At 41.5% G+C, this 23324-nt stretch overlaps 1 protein-coding gene across 1 annotated transcript in view; it reads right to left on the bottom strand.

Annotated features, from left to right (window-relative positions):
• The window catches only part of kibra (WW and C2 domain containing protein kibra), a 153765-nt gene extending 130667 nt beyond the window's left edge, over positions 1-23098 (bottom strand). The window contains exon 1 of the mRNA XM_067143611.2: positions 22830-23098. Coding sequence (XP_066999712.2) covers positions 22830-22957 — 128 coding nt within the window. The 5' untranslated portion in view covers positions 22958-23098. The remainder of the gene's footprint in view (positions 1-22829) is intronic.
• Between the last annotated feature and the right edge of the window lie 226 nt (positions 23099-23324).

Here is a 23324-nt window from a genome sequence, read left to right as displayed (position 1 = left end):
TCATTTTGGGGATTTAAGGCAGGATGTCTATTTTGCAACCACTGGGATTGGAACCTTAAGGGCACCTGTCTGTGAAGACTACAGTACAGTACTGAAAAAAAAAAAACACTACTTTTGCCATCATAATTTGGACATGTCACATAAGTAGTTTCCGAGTTTTGCTCTTCCGACAGCTTGAAGTGAATTTGCAGTCATGAAAAAGATCGCAAACACGAACTGTCATAAAACATAACTCTGAAATGTAACCTGCAACTAATAAGCTAAGAACAGTCTACAATATTTATTTAATGCACATGATAATTTTTGTCCACATAGAATATTTATGTCCAAATTATGACGGCAAACAGTGATTTTCCATTACTGTGGTCTTCACAGACATATGCCCTTAAGTCAACCATGGGGAAGGCCACCAGCTAAGTCACTGCGCTAATCAACCCCCGCCCCAAATTTACTTCAATACATTAAGTATTATTAATAAACCAGCTTTGCATCTTGGAGCTGTCTTCGCACATATTATTGAACTTGATTCATTTCAGCTTCTAAGAATCTATTCTGCCATCAAGACATGAACTTGTATCTTTTGGTACTATTATTACAGCTAAGGCCAATGACTTCAAAAGAAGAATACTCTAGCATGTATTTGAAGTAACTGAATGGGCGAGATTAAAAAGGTAAAGATCCATTTTTTTGGTCAAATTAAACTCGGATAGCCATTATGAAGCTTATAGGCAGTCAAATCAAAAAGTGAAAAGAAGGAAACGAATCGAGTTTCTACGTTGCTATGGAAGGTTGAAGTTCAGAATGAGATTTCACTTTCCTTCTGAAACTCAGCCTGTAACCAATTTGCTTTTGTAACGCTAGGAGAATATGACACAGAGACAAAATAATAGCCCCTTTATTTTGTGTTCATACAGTACTAAATGAAGGTGGTGGTGATAATTGTTTTAAGAGGAAGTACAACTAGGCAACCATCGTCTGCATAACATTAGAGAAAAAATGGAAGGGATCCGACACTTCCAAAAATGGAGGTATCGGCCAAAGAAGGAGGCCTGAAAATGAAAGACTCCCTAGGCCTCACGTTCTAATATAGTCGGGGTCGGAAAAGAACAAGAGTTGACCAAGGGAGGTCTGATAGGATAGATGAAAGTGAGGAGCCTGGCACAAGTAAGTAGAATCAATGCCAGGACTCACCTCGTTTTCGCCAATCCACGCTCCCAAGTTGAGGGCCCCTTTTAGTCGCCCCTTATGACAGGCAGGGGATACCGTGGGTGTTATTCTACTGCCCCCACCCACAGGGTGATACTAAATTAAGAAATTAAGGACTAAAATGGGTGGCCAGTTCATTTTACATAAATAAGTACAAACCTCTCGCTTTCAAAATAGAGGAACCAGGGTATGTTCCAGTGGAATCTTTTTCTTTTCTAATCTCACCCATGCAATTATAATTTGGATATCTGTAGTCGACTCGTTTGTCTTGATGATGGTGTTTATTATAAGGAACGATAATAGCTCTTTTTAAAGTATCAATCAGTAGAGAAAGATATATGATCCTCCGAAGAGTGAGTAGCCCTACCGTAAATTCCCAAATTAGATTAATTTTTGTAGACTTTTTGCATTTCCAAATCCAGTTAGATAAAGGAGGAAAAGATTACATTGCCTTTAATTTTTTTTTTTGCTAGTTGCTTTACGTCGCACCGACACAGATAGGTCTTATGGCGACGATGGGACAGGGAAGGGCTAGGAGTGGGAAGGAAGCGGCCGTGGCCTTAATTAAGGTACAGCCCCAGCATTTGGCTGGTGTGAAAATGGGAAACCACGGAAAACCATTTTCAGGGCTGCCGACAGTGGGGTTCGAACCTACTATCTCCCGAATACTGGATACTGGCCGCACTTAAGCGACTGCAGCTATCGAGCTCGGTGACTTTAAATTGAGCCAGGAGCCAAAATATTAATACTACTTGGTAATATATATTACAGTATGGTGACTAAGAAGTATGTAATCTGAGTAACAGTTTTGTAGTAAAACTGCGAGTGGAATCGTTTCCTTTTTAATATCTCACCCATTCAACTGAAGAAAGTCGATGAAAAGCCACACTCAGAATTTCTGTCAAAAAAAGACACCGTGGGCCTATTCACTAAACATCAGTTTTCCCGGTCTTCTCTTGAAGAATCTTACATGCACCTGTTTCTAGTTTAGCCACAGCATATTCATACACAATAACTAAAACAAATAGAGCGTAAACACGTTCCAGTTTAGTTGATGGGATGGATAAAATCCAATGACACAGTGACACATCTTTGCTTTCATAAAATTTGGTTGACTTGTTCGACGCAATGAATGAGAGGTTTACACATGACAGTTTATTCTCACCTAAAACTGTTTCCCGGCAGAGATAGTAGATTTTTGAAAGGTGGACAAAAATGCCGACACACCTTACTAGGGTTTGGGATGCACTCCCTGTACACTCAACAAAATTAATTAAGTCCCAGAAACCATACAATCGAGATCCATTCGCTGTTAGATAGCACCGCAATGAGAACTTCGAAATTTTTACTCTAAGGTCATCTAAAAACACTTCAAAACGTCTATTAAGTCGGTAACTGGAACCAATATTATTATTATTATTTTCCGTTTAGGGCCAATAAAGACCATGTTAAATAGCTGTTACACATTTCTGGAATTTGCAGTCCAGATCGCTGCATTCTTTCCTTGGCAACCTGCCTTCTTTCCATCATCATTTTTATTATTATTATTATTATTATTATTATTATTATTATTATTATTATTATTATTATTATTATTATTAGCTACATCTGAACTAAAATGAATGAACAACTACTCTACCGCTCAAAAGATTTGAACACCCTTGGGTTTCTTTGATCATACAAAGGTGGAATAATATAATGCATTCATGATTTTATGGATTTTCTCCTCAAATAATCTTAAACTGGTTTTGATTGATTAATACATAGAACACATGACACCTCACTGCATTTCCACTACAATACAGCATGGAGGAGGTTCTGTGATGTTATGGGATTGCTTTGGTTGCAGTAAGACAGGTGATATTTTCAAAACTGAGAGAGTTAATTATGCTTGCTTGTTGTTTTCAGGGGCCTAACATCAAAGGTCATCGGCCCGGAGTTAATTATCAAGACATTCTCCAACGACATGCAAAATCACCTCGGGTATAGTTCATTGGCAAGAGTTTCATACTGCAAAAAAAAGATAATTATCCTCAACATTCATCTTCACTTGCAAGAATTATGCTGGACGATTAGAAGAGAGGAAAGAACTAGAAAACGTGGGTGAAGGAGGTTCATAACGAAGGTATCCAAACATGATCTCAATACAGCACTTGGATGTTGTCAAAATTCGGTTTAAAAACATATACAGTCCTGAACATTTTCGCAAGAGCTGAATATTTGTCAAACTATCGTTTACAGTCTGTATTCGTTTCTAAAAATAGCATCAGATGATGGCAATTAATCCTGAATTAATGATAAACAGAAATTTCTATTTAGTGGAATATATATCTGCTGAATTTCACCACATTCTGAGACATTCGAAAATGAAGGTGTATACAAAGAGAGAGATTATATATCTAGCCGGGCTGAGTGTCTCAGACTGTTAAGGCGCTCGTTTGTTGAGCACAAGTTGGCAGGTTCGATCCTGGCTCAGTCCGGTGGTATTTGAAGATGTTCAAATACGTCAGCCCCATGTCAGTAGATTTACCAGCACGCAAAAGAACTCCCGCGGGACAAAACGCCGGCACCTCGGCGTCTCCGAAAACCATAAAAGTAGTTAGTGGGACGTAAACAAATAACATGATTGTCAATAAAATCTAATTCTGAGCTGCACAACTATAGAAATGTAAACTTAGATGCACTTATCGGGACTCGAATCATGACAACTTTGTTGAGAAGCCAGAGAAAACGCCACTGAATTATAATAATCTATTGTCATTTGAGGCGAAATATTTTGTAAATTAATGAGTAATATCATGTATTACCACGAGAAAGACGATGAGAGAGTATTCGTAATAAAGACAGCAAAGATAATTTAGGAATGAACAAATTGGATCAACCTCTACAAAAGAACTGCATTCAGTGGCAGGATCATAAGAAATAAAAAAAGAAATAATGGACATCTAGAACACTAATGGACCCATTGGTTCGGAATGTAGGGGGAAGGGACGAGAGACTTGAGAAATGACAAGAGTCTGTATTTAATTGTTTCAAGGTTTGAGGTGAGGAAGAGCAATGGTAACAGAGTTAGCTACAAATGGAAAATTATCTAGCCACAAAAGTCATAAATCTATAAAGAAAAGAAATGTGTACGTACGCATGTATCAAGTTAGTGTATCAGAATCATCGTTGTCGCCAGCGGCAGTATCTCTACCCGCCGACGCTGAAAGGTTTGCCGAAGTACAAGGGGCGAGAATCTTTTTCTTCTTTTCGCTTCCGGTTTTAACGTCGCACTTACTCAGATGTTTGTGGCGAAGATAGAGCAGGAAAGGGCTAGGAAGAAAGCAGCCGTCACCTTACCGTCCTAGCATTCGCCTGGCGCAACAATGAGAAACGACGGACAACCATCTTAATAATAATGAAATGTTGTTGTTTTTTTTTACGTCCCACTAACTACTTTTGACGGTTTTCGGAGACACCGAGGGGCTGGAATTTAGTCACGCAGGACGTGCCAGTAAATCTACCGACACGAGGCTGACGTATAAGCAACTCCAAATACCACCGGAATCGAACCTGCCAAGTTGGGATCAGAAGGCCAGCGCCTCAACCGTCTGAGCCAATTAACCCGGCAACAACCATCTTCAAGGCTGCGTTGGTGAGATTCGAACCCACTATCTCCAAATACTAGCTTACCGCTACACAGCATATACCGTACAGCCAATGCGTTCGGTGGGGATGAATTTTCCGTCGTCCGATACGTCCATACACAGCTAAAAATGAAAAAAAAAACTGAAAAGCGTATAGAACGGTTCGAAAAAGTCTTCGTTTTAACAACGCATCTAGTATTACATTTTCTAAAGCATAGGTATAATGTGTCCATCGGCTCAACGATCCTACTGCATTCACGATGTCTGTACCTGTAGCAGTCCGTGAAAGTGCAATTATCTGCGTCAAGCATTACGAAAGGTGTCCGACTCGTTGGCTGAATGGTCAGCGTACTGACCTTCGGTTCAGAGGGTCCCGGGTTCGATTCCCGGCCGGGTCGGGGATTTTAACCTTCCTTGGTTAATTCCAATGGCCCGGGACTGGGTGGCTGTCCTGCAACTCACACACCACACATAACACTATCATCCACCACAATAACACGCAGTTACCTACACATGGCAGATGCCGCCCACCCTCATCGGAGGGTCTGCCTTACAAGGGCTGCACTCGGTTAAAAACAGCCACACGAAATTATTATTACGAAAGGTACACCAGGGCTTGAAGTTATAAGTAAGTGATATTATTCTATCCACGAATTTAATCTAGCATGAATGGGGAAGATCTAATCTGAATGCGTTCACAGCTCAAAGATTCGGACTCCGAGACTGAGAAAAACGTAACTTCGGCCTGTGTAAATAATCCTGTTTTTATTAATAAAATACTGTATTAACAGCATGAGACTCCGTGCCTCAGGCGGGAGCGCGCCGGCCTCTCACCACTGGGTTCCATGGTTCGAATTCCGGTCACTCCAAATGAGATTTGTGCTGGACAAAGCGGGGGCTGGACAGGTTTTTCTCCGGCTACTCCGGTTTTCCCCGTCATCTTTCATTCCAGCAACACTCTCCAATATCATTTCATCTGGCAGTCACTGCCCCAGAGGAGTGCGACAGGCTTCGGGAGCCGAGACAATTCCTATCCTCGCCGCTGGGTGAGGTCTTCATTCATTCCATTCCATTTTTTTGCTAGTTGCTTTACGTCGCACCGACACAGATAGGTCTTATGGCGACGACGGGATGGGAAAGGTCTAGGAGTGGGAAGGAAGCGGCCGTAGCCTTAATTAAGGTACAGCCCCTACATTTGCCTGGTGTGAAAATGGGAAACCACGTAAAACTATTTTCAGGGCAGTGGGGTTCGAACCCACTATCTCACAGCTGCGCGACCCTAACCGTACGGCCAACTCGCCTGGCCATTCCATTCCTGATAAGGTCGAATGATTGGAAGCGGTGTGTGGTTTTTCATTTTCATTAATAACATACACGTTTATATATACCGACGACCAAGATTTTATACATCATTTCTTAGCTTATAAACGGTGCAGAATTAAAAGCATTAATATTTTGACGTATTCATATAATAGGTTTGTACAGCGTGTAATTCTGTACAAAGTGTTTCATGTAACTATCGGTACATTTCTGCAGTGCATAGGCAAGGTCCTTCTACGTCATCTTCAGCTAAGTGATATTTACGAGCCGCCCTACTAATTTTCTGCGATTAAATGTAACACTGCTGTTGATTTTATGGCAAAATGATTACAACCATTAAATTTAGGATTAATTGATCATTAATCCAAGTTCCATAGAAATCTTTGATGCCCAACCCAAACAGTTTGCCTGTAAGTCAACTATCTCCTCACCAAGTCTGCTATTCACTCCGGTATAGAGAGAAAAGCTAGGAATGGACAGTTTAAAATGAAAATCAGTTGTCTTGATGCTTAAAAAGCAAGCCATTTCCCAGTCTGCTGCAAAAGGAGACCAAATGCTGGTAAGGCTCGAGTTAACGATAAGCGAGAGCGGATACACGCACACATACCTGACCTCAGAAACGAAAGGTTATCGAGCGGTTAGCCTCGGCACATTCCAAGCCACTCTTGCATACCGGAATGCTCGATTTTCATCTCTACGCACATTGAAACAGAATCGGCGACGGGAACATCAGCTCTGAGCTAGACAGATAAAAGTTTAATGTACCAGTTTAAACCAGCGGGCAGGGGAGGCGGCAGAGGGGAAAGGAATGCGAGCGATAAGAACAAGTACAATCAAAACAACTCATAAATTAGTAATTGCCAAACCCACACACCACACATAAAAGACTTATGAGCCCTACAATCGAGTATTCATGTTTGCCACTGCGAGTTTACTTATTAAGGCCATACATCGTAAGGCTTGTAACAAAATGTTTTAACTACAGTAGTTTATATGCCCTAGTATATAATTATGTAAAGACAGCTATTTTTGGCAGGTCTTGATACAATTTTTTATTTATTTGCTAGCGGTTTAACGTCGTAATAACACATACAGAGCTAGGATTAGGAAAGTCACGTCCTTGGCCTTAACCCTTTAATAGGCAGCGCTGCTCTGAAGCAACACGAATTTTATCGAAATTATTGACTGTTACTTCTCGGCAGTGTTGCTCTCAAGCAACTCCCCTTACTTTCTGTATATAATGTAAATAAATGTTTGTCAATACATCAGAGGATTCAGAGAGTCCATTCGGTGTAAGAAGTATCCTTCGAAAACGTTTCCTTGAAAATGCAAGTGACTGCCAATTAAAGGATTTTAATTAAGGTACAACCTGGGAGTGGCGATGGAGGGATTCGAACCGAACATCTCCCGAAGCTCACATCTACGCGACTCGAACCCGCACAGCCAACTCGCTTGGTGTCTTGTGAACATTTGTTTTTGTTAGTGGTTTAACGTCGTACCAACACATGGAAGGTCTTAGGCGAAGCAACGGATGGGAAAGGGCTAGGACTGGGAAGGTACCGGCGGTGGCCTTAATTAAGGTACCATATTCAGTGCCGCTGACGGTAGAATTCGAACCCACCACACACTACTACCGTACGTCACTAGCAGCGCAGCCAACTCTGCCTTGTGAACCTAGCAGTCAAGTCGCCAAATGTAGCACCTTCCGATACTAATTTTGTTAGATGGTCATTAAAACTGTGATGCCAGATTTCGTTCATTGCGGACGCAGTTCAAATTATTTTTGCAAAAGATCGTTTTGTGTCCGAATGAATGTAAAAAAAAAAACCTCACACGACGATATACAGTCGGAAACAAAAGTCTACATACGCCCGGTTATTCCATAATTTTTTAGACAACCCTTGGTGAATGTTGACTGTTTTGACTTGCGCTTGTGACTTCCTTCCAAACACTGAATACTTTTGTCTTGTATTTCAGTGTAGTAGAAAGCACAAAGTATGGAGAAAACCTACTGAAAACCACGAAAAGAAAAATCCTGTTCCATTAGTGAAAACAGAGGTGGAAACATTCTTGTTTGGAGTCGCATATCTGGTGCTGTGCTAGACAATTTAGTGTTTATTGAAAATAAAATTGATAAATGTAAGTATCCGTATAGAGGAAAATCTCTGTTGAAAAACTGGGACTAAGAAATGAGAGGTTCAAAAGACAACGACCGTAAACATACCGATGCAGTAGTGAAAAAATGACTGCTTTAAAATGTTCCCAAGGAATGTCATCCACCTCCCGACCTCCCCACATAAACCCTACTGTACAACATAGGTGGAAGAACTCCATAGGTGGAGTAGGAAATATTGCATCAAGAAGGACGATTTGAAACTTGCCAGGCAAATGCTGGGGCTTTACCTTAATAAAGGCCACGGCCGCTTCCTTCCCACACCTAGGCCTTTCCTAACCAAACGTCGACATAAAACCAATCGGAGTCGATGCGACATAAAGCAATTTTTTTAATGTTCAGCCCGAAGGCTGGTTTGATCCTCTGCAGCTCCGCCAACAGCTGTCATAAATAGCCTAGGCGTCACTGAAGAGGCGTACTAGGGAAATGGGGAGTGAGGTAGTTTCCCACTGCTTTCCTCACCGAGCCAGCCGTTGCTATTACATATCAGTCTGCCAAGCCCACTGAAATGCATGCACCAACCGACCCTATGAGCAATATTTTCACACCATTCGTAACAGGGACTGGCTGCAGAAGGAATGGTATTACTAGCATCACTCATACCTCAGTCACTTTCATATTGTCAAAGCCAAGGATGAGACTGAGACAGGTCAATGAAAGTAACAAATTTGATATAGCCCATACCAGAAGACACAGTGCACTGTAAACACTACATCTCGCCAGAAAAAAAGGCAGTTCCAATGAAAATCAATTCTAATAACACCATGAAACTATCCTAGGCATTACACGGTTAAAAATGATAACTGATACCGTGATAAATTGACACATTTCGGAATAGAAACAAAAAAATTGGAAGGCACCTCAGAAACCACACATTTCTGGACACTATTAAGAATAGTGTAGCCTTATTACATATAAATACAGGTTCATATCTGTTCCAATAGCAAACAAGTGCAACGCTAGCAAAGTGACCTCGTTAAGTCACCCACACACGCTCTCGTTCCATCATTTAAAATTTTACTTTTTGTGTCAAGCTTCCAAGAAATGGCATAAACTGTAAGCGGTGGTTAATTTTTAACAACACAAATTACATTGAACAACTAGATGACTAATTTCTGCCGGAGGTCAAACAGGATCTCCTAATTGTTTTTGAAGGATGGGTGACAACTTTAAATGAATTCTGACATTAAGTGGGAAAGTCGTAATTCTTGTTGTAACAGCTCACTTAAAGCAGCTACATTAATAACACCGAAGAAACAATATTCCCACCCCCAAATATATCCAAAAAGTATTGCTTACTGCGCCTTAATCGCAAAGCAATCGAGGAGAAAGATCTGGTTTCTAAAATACTGAAGCCAAGCAAAAGAAGCGTCGACATTTAAACCAATCCTTCTCAAAACCCGGGTACCGTGGCTCGCGCGGCCTAAAACCAGTGTGTGTGGTGTTAAGCTAAGGTCATTTCTGTGATTATTGTTTTAATGAACAGAAGAACAACATTATCAGCCCAAAGACGAAGGAGACTGGCAAATTAGAATATTAACTCACACTTATAGACCAAGAACGTTCTTTTTTTCTCTCTCTCTCTCTCCATAGCTACTTCCTTCCTAATTCACCGTTTCACGTCTTCAAAAAGCTCCAAGTATGTACTGGATGGAAAGATGTCAGCTTTATGGTATGTAAAATGGATATAGTTCGCCTCTATGGTGTGATTAGCTGCCATCCCTGGAGGCTCAGATTCGATTCCCGGCTCTGCCACGAAATTTGAAAAGTGGTGGAACGGGATTCACTCAGCCTCGCAACGTTAACTGAGTAGATGGGGATTCGATTCCCTCTTCAGCCATCCTCGAAGTGGCTTTCCGTGGTTTCCCACTTCTCCTCGAGGCAAATGCCGGGATGGTACCTAACTTAAGTCCACTTCCTTGTCTAACCCTTCCAATCTTCCTCTCCCGCCACAAGGCCCCTGTTCAATATAGCAGTTCAGGCCGCCCGAGCGAGGTACTGGTCCACCTCCACAGTTGTATCCCCCAACCCAAAGTCTTTCTCTGTTTCTTTCCACTCCAGGACACTGCCCTTGAGGCGGTAAAGGTGGGATCCCTCGCCGACCGAGGGAAAAACTAACCCTGGAGGATAAACGGATAAAGAAAGAGAAAAGGGTATAAGGGGAAGGTCCTCGCCAGTTCAAGGATGAACTTCAACTTAGGTGGGAAAAAAGAAGCCACCCATAGTTGGCTTTACGTCGCAGCGACACAGATAGATCTTATGGTGACGATGCGATAGGAAAGGACTCGGAATAGCAAGGGAGTGGCCGTGGCCTTAATTAAGGTCCAGCCCAACCATCTGTCTGGTGTGCAAATGGGAAACTACGGAAAATCATCTTCAGGCCTGCCGACAATGAGGTTCGAACCCACTATCTCCCGAATGCAAGCTCACAGCTGTACGCCCCTAACCGCATGGCGAACTCGCTCGGTCCACCCAGAAAATTAATGTTAATTCAATCAGTGACTGAGAACAGCTCAAGTTTTTGACTCTATGTACAGTATTTACGTGAGAAGAAATTGTTCTGAAAATCTGTTTCGGACTGGTGTGTGTGAGTACCCCGAGATTTTTAACGTAATGGACAGAATAAAGAGATTCACTCAGCACGACCTCCTTGACAAAATTCTGATGAAGCTACACATCGCCATGATATATTCTTTAGAGGCCTTTTGTTAAAAGAAGGAACTAGGTCAGAGAATTATCAACCGCGCATTTGAAACAAATAATACTTCAGCAAAAGTGAAAGAAACGCAGTGAACAAACATAGGTTCTCTCCTATCTTATGGCTCCAATCCATTATATTTCCGAGAACTACAAGATAGCACTGTATTTAATGGTCCGATCCCTCGACATACCCGATCTTCAAACTCTTTTTCCTTCTCATCTCACTGAACTCATAATACTGAAGATTAATCTCATTAACAGACACTGAAACCTTCAAACAGAATTCTACAGCGGTTTAGCAAACACAAGTGTAGACACCGCTCTGATATTATGTTTTTTAAAATCCGTTGTCAATTTTAATGAACTCACTGAAACATACATCCCATTTCAACTAGTACTGTGAGATTTTTGTCCACAAATTAAGTAATAATAATATTTTTAATATTAATAATAATAATCGTATAGCCTCTGCTACCGTGTACAGACATTTCAATTTGACGCCATCTGGCTGTCTGCTCGTCAATTTCGACGTTCCGTTCTACTCTAGGCCTACTTTTTTTTTTTTTTAGAGTTGCTTTACGTCGCACCGACACAGATAGGTCTTATGGCGACGATGGGACAGGGAAGGGCTAGGAGTGGGAAGGAAGCGGCCGTGGCCTTAATTAAGGTACAGCCCCAGCATTTGCCTGGTGTGAAAATGGGAAACCACGGAAAACCATTTTCAGGTCTGCCGACAGTGGGGTTCGAACCTACTATCTCCCGAATACTGGATACTGGCCGCACTTAAGCGACTGCAGCTATCGAGGTCCGTCTCTAGGCCTACTAGATGGCAGACTGAGTAAACCGAAACTCTCTTGGGCGTCTATGGCGGACATTTAATGAATTCTATCGGGTAAACACCAAATGTGTCACCAGAGATCTTTTACATGCCGACATCGTACGACATGGAGTGTCGAATGGACTCTTTCCGCCCTTCGAAAATCCGACTACTTCTGCGGGGTTTGAACCCGCTATCTTGAACGTATCCGGCCCCTTCGCTGATGGTCAGCGTACTGGCGTTGGAAACAGAGGGCCCAGGTTTGTGTTCCTCTCAACACTTTATCTACCTACAGCACAATGCACAATACTAACTACAAACCACTACAGAAACACACAATATTGAATATATCCCTCCACATCGGGTTAGCGTCAGCAAGGGCATCCGAGTGTAAAACTAGACGAAACCCAAGTAAAGTGCCGGCCCCAATAAATTCGAAAAAGCGTCACGAAGAAGAAGAATACGAATACTGAATGAAAGGCAAAGCTGCATCTAATAACGTTCTCTCTGTACAGCCCATGCTGGACCGGCCGTTCACTTCCTATTGTAGGTCAAGGCGGTGACCGGCCTTGTCAAAGGGCACCAGCGCATCACTTACCTTGATGAACAGTTCTGGTTGAAAGAAAGCAAGAAAACTACCATATGCCTACATCACAGAGTTCCTGTTAACTTCTTATAGCATGCTACTGGAGGTCAAATTGATTTTACGCTACTGTTTCCCAAGGGATTGTGCAAGGGGTTCACAAAATAATTCCGTAATGGTAGATTTTGCTGTTATTGGCAATTTTAATGGATAGTACATTGTCCTTTAAAGGGCACATTACAAAAATTATAAATGAAGCCTACAGATCCTTAGGTTTTGTGATTCGGAATTCGAGGGAACTAAAAAAATGTTCGTACATTAATTACTCTCTGTAACACAAATGTGCGTAGTAAACTTGAATATGCATGTGTTGTGTGCACACCTCATTATCAGTCCCATATAAATAAGATCGGAAAAGTTTCTTCGCATTCTGTATTACAAAACGCAAAATGTTTCATACAATAACTTGCTAAATGAATTTTAACCTTCATCATTATGTAACAGAAGGGATGTTCTGCAACGAATATGTTTGTACAAACTCCTAGATAGTGGGAGTGTTGACAGTAAGCTAGAGTGAACTTTAATGAGAATATTACGAATTTACAAAGAAGACAAACGTTTTATTGCACGAACACTAAAACACAGAGCCACAAAAATTTTCCAGTAGTTGGAATGTGTCATCTTTTTAACAAAATTGCTGCATTTAATAAGATAACTGATTTTACTATGACTTTTGACACTTCATGCATCTGTGTAAACAGCCGTCAAAAATAAGACATTGTATCATTATTTAGTAGTTAGTGTTTAAATTTAAAAAACTGGTATAATAAGTGACTGTTAAACATTATGTTAGAAAATGTGTATTTCTGTATAACATTAATAGTTATACTAAATATGCTGGTGCAAAGAACAAGCATACTAAATGTGTTGTATTATCGTGTTTGTTGTTTTCTTTCTCGTACTTTCTCGTTTTTGAAATACATTTTATACAAGCTGCTCTACGTCGCGCCGGCACAGATAGATCATAAGGCGACGACGGGATAGTAAAGGGCTAGGAGTGGGAAGGAACCGACCGTGACCGTGGCCTTAATTAAGGTACAGCCCCAGCATTCTCCTGATGTGAACATTGGAAACCACGGAAAATCATCTTCAGGGCTGCCGACAGTGGGATTCGAACCTACTATCTTTCGAATGAAAGCACACACCTCCCACTATAAAAAATAGCCGTATTCATGCCGCTGTTGAAATCTTTCGAATATTTGAAAACAATTTGTCTAGTCACGTCTACTAATAAAATGAATTAAAAGGCAGAGAATAAACTTAATCCTAAGATGGCTAACTCAGACAATTCTGTGCCAACATTACAAAATAACGTAGGTTATGTGCAGAATAGTGAGAAAGAATTATGCCCAGCTCCTCGGCTGAAGTGTACGTGGTGACTTTCGGTTGAGAGGGGCCCGGGGTCGAATCCCGACCAGGCATTTAAACTGCCTTTACCGGGCGAGTTGGCCGTGCGCGTAGAGGCGCGCGGCTGTGAGCTTGCATCCGGGAGATAGTAGGTTCGAATCCCACTATCGGCAGCCCTGAAAATGGTTTTCTGTGGTTTCCCATTTCCACACCAGGCAAATGCTGGGGCTGTACCTTAATTCAGGCCACGGCCGCTTCCTTCCAACTCCTTGTCCTTTCCTATCCCATCGTCGCCATAAGACCTATCTGTGTCGGTGCGAGGTAAAGCCCCTAGCAAAAAAATAAATAAAAATAAACTGCCTTAATCTATCTTTCTTAATCTGTTTACCCTCCAGGGTTGGCTTTTCCCTCGGACTCAGCGAGGGATCCTACCTCTACCGCGTTCTACCTCTACCGCGTTAAGGAGCGTGAGACATTGGGTCGGGGGATACAACTGGGGAGAAAGACAAGGAAGAGGGAAGGAAGCGGCCGTGGCCTTAAGTTAGGTACCATCCCGGCATTTGCCTGGAGGAGAAGTGGGAAACCTCGGAAAACCACTTCCAGGATGGCTGCGGTGGGAATCGAACCCACTCTACTCATTTGACCTCCAGAGGATGAGTGGACCCCGTTCCAGCCCTCATACCACTTTTTCAAATTTCGTGGCAGAGCCGGGAATCGAACCCGGGCCTTCGGGGGTGGCAACTAATCACACTAACCACTACACCACAGAGGCGGTTCATTTACATTTATAACACATGATACTACACACTACCGCAGAACACGCAGGAAAGGCACCCTGTCATAAAACTCAGCTTAATCCACAAATAGTGCCCACCTTAAGTATCTGGGAAAAGGTGAAGAAGATAGTATGGAGAATGGTGAGAAATAATTATGAAATCTGTACCCGACTCATAATGAGAGTTAAAGGGAAATTAACCATTCAATGACCGGTTAGGACCTAATTACTATGATTCGGCTGTCAAAGAGTTCCTCGAGTTCTTTCTTGAATCATGACATTAACCGGAGTGCCTTATTTCATATGGTGTGTGCGGAAAGAAGAGAAGACGGGCCCAGCAGCAGGTACGACGTAGACTTTCTCCGGCTTCTTGTGAAATTCCCTTCGACGCATTCCATTGCTCTCATCCACTCACTAAGCTCGCTAAGCCAATATTGCTTGTCCTGGCATTAATACACGCCATGCCACACTCCTTTGTGTGGCCCAACTTGTACGAATTCCCTGGCAGCGTTTATGGAATTCCTGCCCATAGAATGAAGCGAGCGCAGGTGGCCGCCACGTGGATTCCTCCCCTCCACCACATTCCACGCACCCACAACCAAGCCCTCCAGCAAACTACATAGTTCCTTATGACCAGCAACAATACGTGAATTCCTAATCCCACTTCACCGAGTTTTACACTTCCAAGATTAACAGAGAGCGCCCATCGTTATAACACAAAAATGAAATGATGTCTTCCTTCCAAAACATCACGTCTAAACCAAACCACAGTGTGGAATTTCATGACATTTCGCAAAAACATTCTCAGAGGAGCTGTCGTCAGGCTCCTTGGCTGAATGGTTAGCGTTGAGGCCTTCGGCTCAGGCGGTCCCGGGTTCGATTTCCGGCCGGGTCGGGGATTTTAATAGCGTCTGCTTAATTCTTCTGGCTCGGGGACAGGGACTTTGTGTTTGTTCCAACATTTTCCTCTTCATATTCAGACAACACACTACCGATTACATTCCTCCACATAGGGTTGGTGTCTGAAAGGGCATCCGGCTATAAAAAAGGGCGACACAGTTTGCACCCACGATCCCACAGGTGTAGGAAAAGCGGAAGAAGATTCTCAGAGGAACTTGTTTCATTTCAAAATATTTAACCTGAAGTGACCGAGGACAAGTTCGGCTCGCCAGATGCAGGTCTTTTGATTTGACGCCAATAGGCGACCTGCGCGTCGTGATGAGAATGAAATGATAATAAAGATGGCACATACACCCAGTGCCCATGCCAGCGGAATTAACCAATTTTATGGTGAAAATTTCTGAGCCTGCCGGGAATGGAACCCAGGACCCCTGTGGCCAAAGGCCACCACGCTAATAAATTAGTCATGGAGCCAGACATTTGACCTGAAAATGTATATGCAAAAAATCGCAAAATACAAATAAGATGGTAGGTATGTGTCTGTCTCACTCAAACACGCCTGAACTACCGGACCAATTGATCTGAAGAACAGTAATAATAATGTTGTTGGCTTTACGTCCTACTAACTACTTTTACGGTTTTCAGAGACGCCGAGATGCCGGAATTTAGTCCCGCAGGAGTTCTTTTACGTGCCAGTAAATCTAGCGACACGAGGCTGACGTATTTGAGCACCTTCAAACACCACCGGAGTGAGCCAGGATCGAACCTGCCCAGTTGGGTGAGAAGACCAGTGCCTCAACAGTTTGAGCCACTCAGCTCGGCGAACTGCAAGCGACTGCAGCTATCGAGCTCGGTACCGCTAGGTTTCGTGGTTCAAATTCCGGTCACCCCATGTGAGATTTGTGCTACAAAGCGGACGCGGGACAGGTTTTTCTTCCGGATTTCCCTGTCATCTTTCATTCCAGCAACACTCTCCAATATCATTTTATTTCATCTGTCATTCATTAATCATTGCCCCAGAAGGGTGCGACAGGCTTCGGCAGCCGGCACAATTCCTATCCTCGCCGCTAGATGGAGGCTTCATTCATTCCATTCCTGACCCGGTCGAATGACTGTAAACAGGCTGTGAATTTTCATTTTCATTACAAGTTGCTTTAACGTAGCACCGACACAAATGGTGACGATCGATGGGATAAGAGAGGCCTAGGAATGGGAAGAAAGCAGCCGAGGTACAGTGGGGCTCGAACCCACTCTCTCCCGATTACTGGATACTGGCCGCACTTAATTCCACTATTCTCCTGTTGGTTGGGGAGGTATCCTAAGTAACCTACTGTACAAATCTCTGCAGTTTCTGTAGCTCTACCTCGAAGCTGATTCATACAAATAAAACCCCTGCCTGTCGTAAGAGGCGACTAAAGGGGCCCCCCTCATTGGTTCCACTTACTTGTGCCAGGCTCCTCACTTTCATCTATCCTCTCCGACCTCCCTTTGTCAACTCTTGTTCTTTTCCGACCCCGACGGTCGGCACTCATTTAGCCTAAAAGACTCATTACAGCACCTCCATCGGCTTTTGCAGATTCCTCATAACGACATAACTTTTGGTGGTGTTTTTGAGGATCTAATCAGCCTCCGGGCTGAAAACTCAACAACAGATGATGCGAAAAATTGTTTCAGTTGACTGATTTACTGGCACATTGAAAAATTCTTATGTAGAGTAAAATTCCTGCACGGTGGCCGTTTTACAAACTCGAGAAAATAAGACTCCCAATGCCTAATACGGTCGGTGTCGAAAAAGAGCACGAATTCGTGGACACTTAAATCCCTTACCTCACCTGGATTCCTCTGGGATCTAGCAGTTTCTTTTTATTTTGTATCAGGCCATTACTGTCATCCTTCATGTCTAACCTCCTTGCTCTTTTTCGACACCGATTGTGATTCCAGCACGGTTAGTTACGAGAGGAATTCCATTCCAAGAAAAACGAAACTCCTCGCCTATAAGCACTAATATCACTACAGAGAGATAGGTTTCGATAAACTCAGCAGATACAGAATCTGCTATTCAGGTCAATTGCACCATCACTTTTGTTCGGAATACTGCCCAACATTGTTTCAATTAAAGAAGAAATATACACTAAAGCCAAATGAAAATCGTCTACTACTTCTACAAGGTCACGGGTGCGAACTGCGTCGGACATGTAGACTTGACCCTGTTCTACGGCCGATGCCCTTCCTTACGCCAACTATATCCAACTATATAAGTGTTTGCGTAGTGGTTGGTAGTGCGGTGTGTATGTAGTGAATGTATTGGGACAAATATGAACGCCCAGTCCCCGAACCAGCCAGAAATCGAAACCAGGACCCTCTGAAGCCAAGGCCTCGATGCTTATCATTCAGCCAAGTGGACGGACTAAGAATGAACACACTGAATGGATTTATTTGTATGAATCAGCTTCGAGCTAGAGCTACAAAAACTTAAGAGCTTTGTACAGTAGGTTACCTAGGAGACTGGTCATGGCCGTGATGGGTGAAACAGTGGAAGATCACGGAGATGATTGATAGACTAGTCAAGTTAGTTTCGTAAAATATTTCACAGTGCTAACTGCAAATACGCGTAGATAATTATCGAGGAGTGTGTTGTATTCACGGAGACTAACAGACGTAATGCTAAAAATGTACGAAAGCTCATAATGACAATATGTGAATTATCCAGCAATGAGACCAGGGCGCACTATGCAACCAAGATAACCCACAACACTGTTTTCTCCATCAAGAAACTTGTGATTATGTCGTTCAGGTTCGTTACGCCGAGTTGAACTCGAGGCATCCAGTGCAGCCATGTGCGTGCATTAAGCACATTATTTACAGAAGTGTATTAAATGATCCTACAAATCACTAGTAGCAAGACATTACCTTGCATATGATCTGCACAATAATAGAACATGCATACGTATGCTAAATTATAGTCTTAATTCGTCTTAAATGTAAGAGACTAAATTTCTCTCCATAAAACACACACACACACATTAGAAGGTTCTGACAAATGCCACGCCCACTTTCCATAAATTAAAAAAAAAAGAATGGTTATAGCTAAGTCAGGTCTATTATAGAGAGAATGTTTATTTCAACCGTACTGGACAAATGAAAATAAGATTTGGTAGAAAATTTGACGGCCTAAGAACAGAACAGAATGATGTTATTCAGATCAGGTTGAGCTGAGATCGATTAACAATCCACTTTCTGAAGACGAACACACTGAATTGTTCAAAACTGTAGATTTTCTCGCAATCCTTACCCATAATGCAGCTGTGACAGGATACTTTATTTATTTAATGTTTTATTGAGAACACGAGAGAAACAAACTCTGCACAGACGGTGTAGGGAATATGACGATTCCTTCCTTTAATTACAAAGACGTCACTGGTTTATTCTGTGACAGCATCACAAATAGAAATGCTTTTCTTTGAGAAGATCGGGAGAGTGGGAAATCTTATTCTCAAAACCTAAACGATGTTCAAATGAAGTGTGTTCATAATTATAGTTAAAATGAAGGATGTGTGGAATACCATCTGGTTTTTATTTTATTTCGGGACACGGTAATCCTACGTGTATCGAGTGAAAATCTCCTAGTGTGTCCCGTAAACAGTCACCTCTATCACCATCATTACCCACTAGAGGTACGTTAGGGGCGTGAGCTTTAAGAAACCAACTTGGTCAAACATAATGTGTCCTTAATCACAACAACGTTGGGTCCAATTAAAGGAACGGCATAATGAAAAGGATCTTGCATTCCGGACACTATCTGGTAGAACTGTTTATGTTAGAAAAATCCTTGGCAATGATTGCCCCCACTCCTTAGCTAAGGTTTACAATACCCTTGACACAATAAGAACTGCACTTCCAATGACAATGACATAATAAAAATACGTAAATGCCTCTTTCAAACATCTCGTTAAGTACTATATCATTTATGATACCTCTATGGACCAGCCTTCACCAACCAATCTCGAATACTGAGATTTCTTTCTGCGATTGCCAAGCTATTACTTATATAGGACTACTAATCCACTCCTAGAAGAAACCTAAAATTGATAGAAAGAGAAAAAAGTAAAATTCCATAACATATTCGAGTTCTTGACGATCCTGAAGAGTACTATAATAGATTCAAATGTCCACATACAAAAAATTAGTCGGCGTAAGTGTATTATAAAAAATCCCACACTACACATTACTAACCGAACACAATCCTAGTGATTAAGTGGAAAACTTGTATTTCCATGCATTAAAGAATTCCATTGACTGTGCAAGAAGGGAAACAGATGAACATAATAATTACACGGAAATCAACCGTGTGAAAGGTTCTCAAGACGAACCCCAGTGAGAGAGCAGTCCCACAAACTCATGCTCTGCCAAATTGGTAGCTTTACGCCTTTGTCATGAAGGGCTAGGGTGGTCCTAGTCCATATATTACAAATGAATTGAATAATAAATAGTACATGACGTATGGCACGTGCGTGTGTGCCTTTGCCAACAGAAAACAAGGACCATGATCCAAAAATAGAATCCAAAACTTCCGAGACGCCAGGCTGTCTCCGAGTGTTGTCAACGACCAGGTAGTGTTTGGATACCACTACTTGGGGTGCCCAATATCCTGCTTTTCGCAAAATACTCCCTTTTATAACCCCACCCCACCCCCCACCCTCCCCTGCGGTCTACATAAAGTATCGAATATCTTTAAAATATCCCACCTTAAAGTCCTGTAAAATATAATGTTAAGTTCTCTCGGAACGAAGAATTATCTACAGTCTGTATAAAAATCAGTCTGCAGTAATAAGAATCGAGGGCTTTGAAAAAGAAGCAGCAATCCAGAAAGGAGTGAGGCAAGGCTGCAGTTTGTCCCCCCTCCACTTCAGTGTTTACATAGAACAGGCAGTAAGGAAAATCAAAGAGGAATTTCGAAAGGGAATCACAATCCAAGGAGAGGAAATCGAAACCTTGAGATTTTCCGATGATATTGTTATTTTATCTGAGACTGCAGAAGATCTCGAGAAGCTCGTGAATGGTATAGTCTATAGACGAAGTCTTGGGTAAAGAGTACAGGATGAAAATAAATAAGTCCAAAACAAAGGTAATGGAGTGCAGTCGAACGAAGGCAGGTGATGCAGGAAATGAAGTCTTAAAGGAAGTAAATGAATATTGTTACTTGAGTAGTAAAATAACTAACGATGACAGAAGTAAGGAGGACATAAAATGCAGACTAGCACAAGCAAAGAAAAGCTTTCTTAAGAAAATACATTTGCTCACTTCAAACATTGATATCAGAATTAGAAAGATGTTTTCGAAGACTTTCGTGTGGAAGTGAAACATGGACAATAACTAGCTCAGAAAGAAAGAGAATAGAAGATTTTGAAATGTGGTGTTTCAGAAGAATGCTGAAGGTGAGATGGATAGATCGGATCACGAATGAAGAGATACTGAATCGAATTGGCGAGAGGAGATCGATTTGGCTAAATTTGACGAGAAGAAGAGATAGAATGATAGGACACATCTTAAGACACCCAGGACTTGTTCAGTTGGTTTTTGAAGGAAGTGTAGGTGGTAAGAACGGTAGGGGTAGACCAAGGTATAAATATGACAGGCAGATTTGAGCAGATGTAGGATGCAATAGTTACGTAGAAATGAAAAAGTTAGCACAGGATAGGGTGGTATGGAGAGCTGCATCATACCAGTCTATGGACTGATGAATCAAACAACAACACAAGTTCTGTCTTGTCTACTCGATCAAAACTACGCGTTATTTTAAATTTTCTTTGGTGATAATAGAATGTAAAATTTTTCCTGTTCCGGTTCCCATCTGAGAGCGATAGTGACTATGCCGAAAACTGAAGACAAATGTATTCTTAAATCTGATTGGGACATGAATAATTGACGGAAAAAGATCATGCTGGATGGCGGCTTTTGTAGTGTAAATGAATGAAAATTATGAACATGAATAATAAATATAAATTTACACTCCTTTATAACAAGATTGCTTTATTTCGTATTACTCACTGTGAGGGCTATGTTGTTTAGTTTGTTACGTACGGTATTAATAAATTTCCTTGCGTTTATATTGATTTTTTTTCTATATGAATGTAGTTTAAGTATTGTAATACATAACAAAAAGCGATGGAAAAACCGAAGTCTGTATTTTACTCGACCACTTTCAGGAATAAGTACTGCTTTCAGTGCTTGAAACACTTATCACCCTACAGATCATGATGAAATTTAAAAAATAGAACTCAAATCCTGGGCAGTGGTCTGTCAAAGGAGGTGCACAGTATACCTTTATGCACACGATGCACTGTTACACATAATTTTACCGATGTAAAGAGCATACATACGCACGGCCTGAACAGATTTTAGGGCTTGGGAATGTCCCATGCAAATGACATTTGATACTGACAAATATTACAAGTTTAATAAAAATTTCTGTTGGACTATAGATCTACGTTATTTAATTTACTTTGTATACACGTCTGTGTCTTATTCCTTAATAAATTAATAATTAAATAAATTTCATGACAAGGATTCGAATAAAGTGGCACGATATTTCTTTTAAGTAAATTCATATAATTAATCGAACAATAATAAAAAAATCACTCGAATTACATGGGAGCGGATAAGGCCGGATGAAGGGCCGTATTATCATTAAATGGGTTATCACCCTCAATGTAGTGGTCGACGAAAATTTCCCGCGTCAAATGAAGCATTATAATAATAAAACTGAGCGCATCAGAAACCTTCCATTGTAAAAATTAACTGAATGTTAAAAACATGCATTTTTTTATTTACTTCACACCCAGACAAACAAAAATATGACTAGGTAAGAAAGCTGATCAAGTTCAATCATCAAATAATTTACCACCAGTAATCTCTCCCGCAAACTACAGTAAGGTTTCTAGTTGAAAACCTACATAATATAGAAACTATTAAAATCATTTGGTTTCGCAACAGCGGCACAAATACTTCACAAAACCCGCAAAATGTATGTACGTTTACGATACGATTAGACAACCCAAGGTAGCATGTTTTCTTCGAGATGGCAGCACGAGTACCACATATCCAGCCAAAATTAATTACAGTTTTGTTAAGATTATGGAACAAATTGCAAAGTTACAATACCGTATCAACTACAAACATTTAAGGCACGATAAGTTACAAATATATACAACATTACACGTTATTTCATGAAATTTCTATGTGAAAAGTGGCAGAAACATCTCAGGAATTCGGGGATTTGACGTGGGGCCCCGCAGGGTGAAGTCTAGTATTCAACTTACCTGTCCCGCGGGTCAATCCATGTTGTTTTCTTGCTATTGTGATCGATGAAATATATTTTCCCATCGTAATCCCTCGCGAAATCCCATCCGTCGGGTAGAGGTATCTCTCCATTTCGTCTCCTTGGCATATTTCACTACTTAAATCCATCCAAAAGTACAGCAACTGGCACTCACACACTAGCTACTCCGCCATATTGAATACCTCATTATCATGAGAAGCGTGACGTCACCTTCAACTCATGTTCACCGGCCAATGGGAGATCAGATGCCTTGGGAAAGGAATGCGTGTATTAACATAACCATGAAGTAACTTGAATGACTTCTATTTGGTCTTCCAACCTCTAGCATTAGTGCTCAGTGAAAGAGATGGACCCAATGCTACCGCAACTTCTACGTTCACTCGTATGCATGCGTGGCATGTGCGTGTATAAATGCGAGGGAAGTTTTACTCGGTATTACCTGAATACGATTGAGCCAATTTGCGCGGTCTATGGT

This window comes from Anabrus simplex, chromosome 3 (assembly GCF_040414725.1).
Source record: "Anabrus simplex isolate iqAnaSimp1 chromosome 3, ASM4041472v1, whole genome shotgun sequence".
NCBI lineage: Eukaryota > Metazoa > Arthropoda > Insecta > Orthoptera > Tettigoniidae > Anabrus > Anabrus simplex.
Note: the sequence above shows the minus strand (reverse complement) of the source record. Positions and strands in the feature narration are given on the sequence as shown.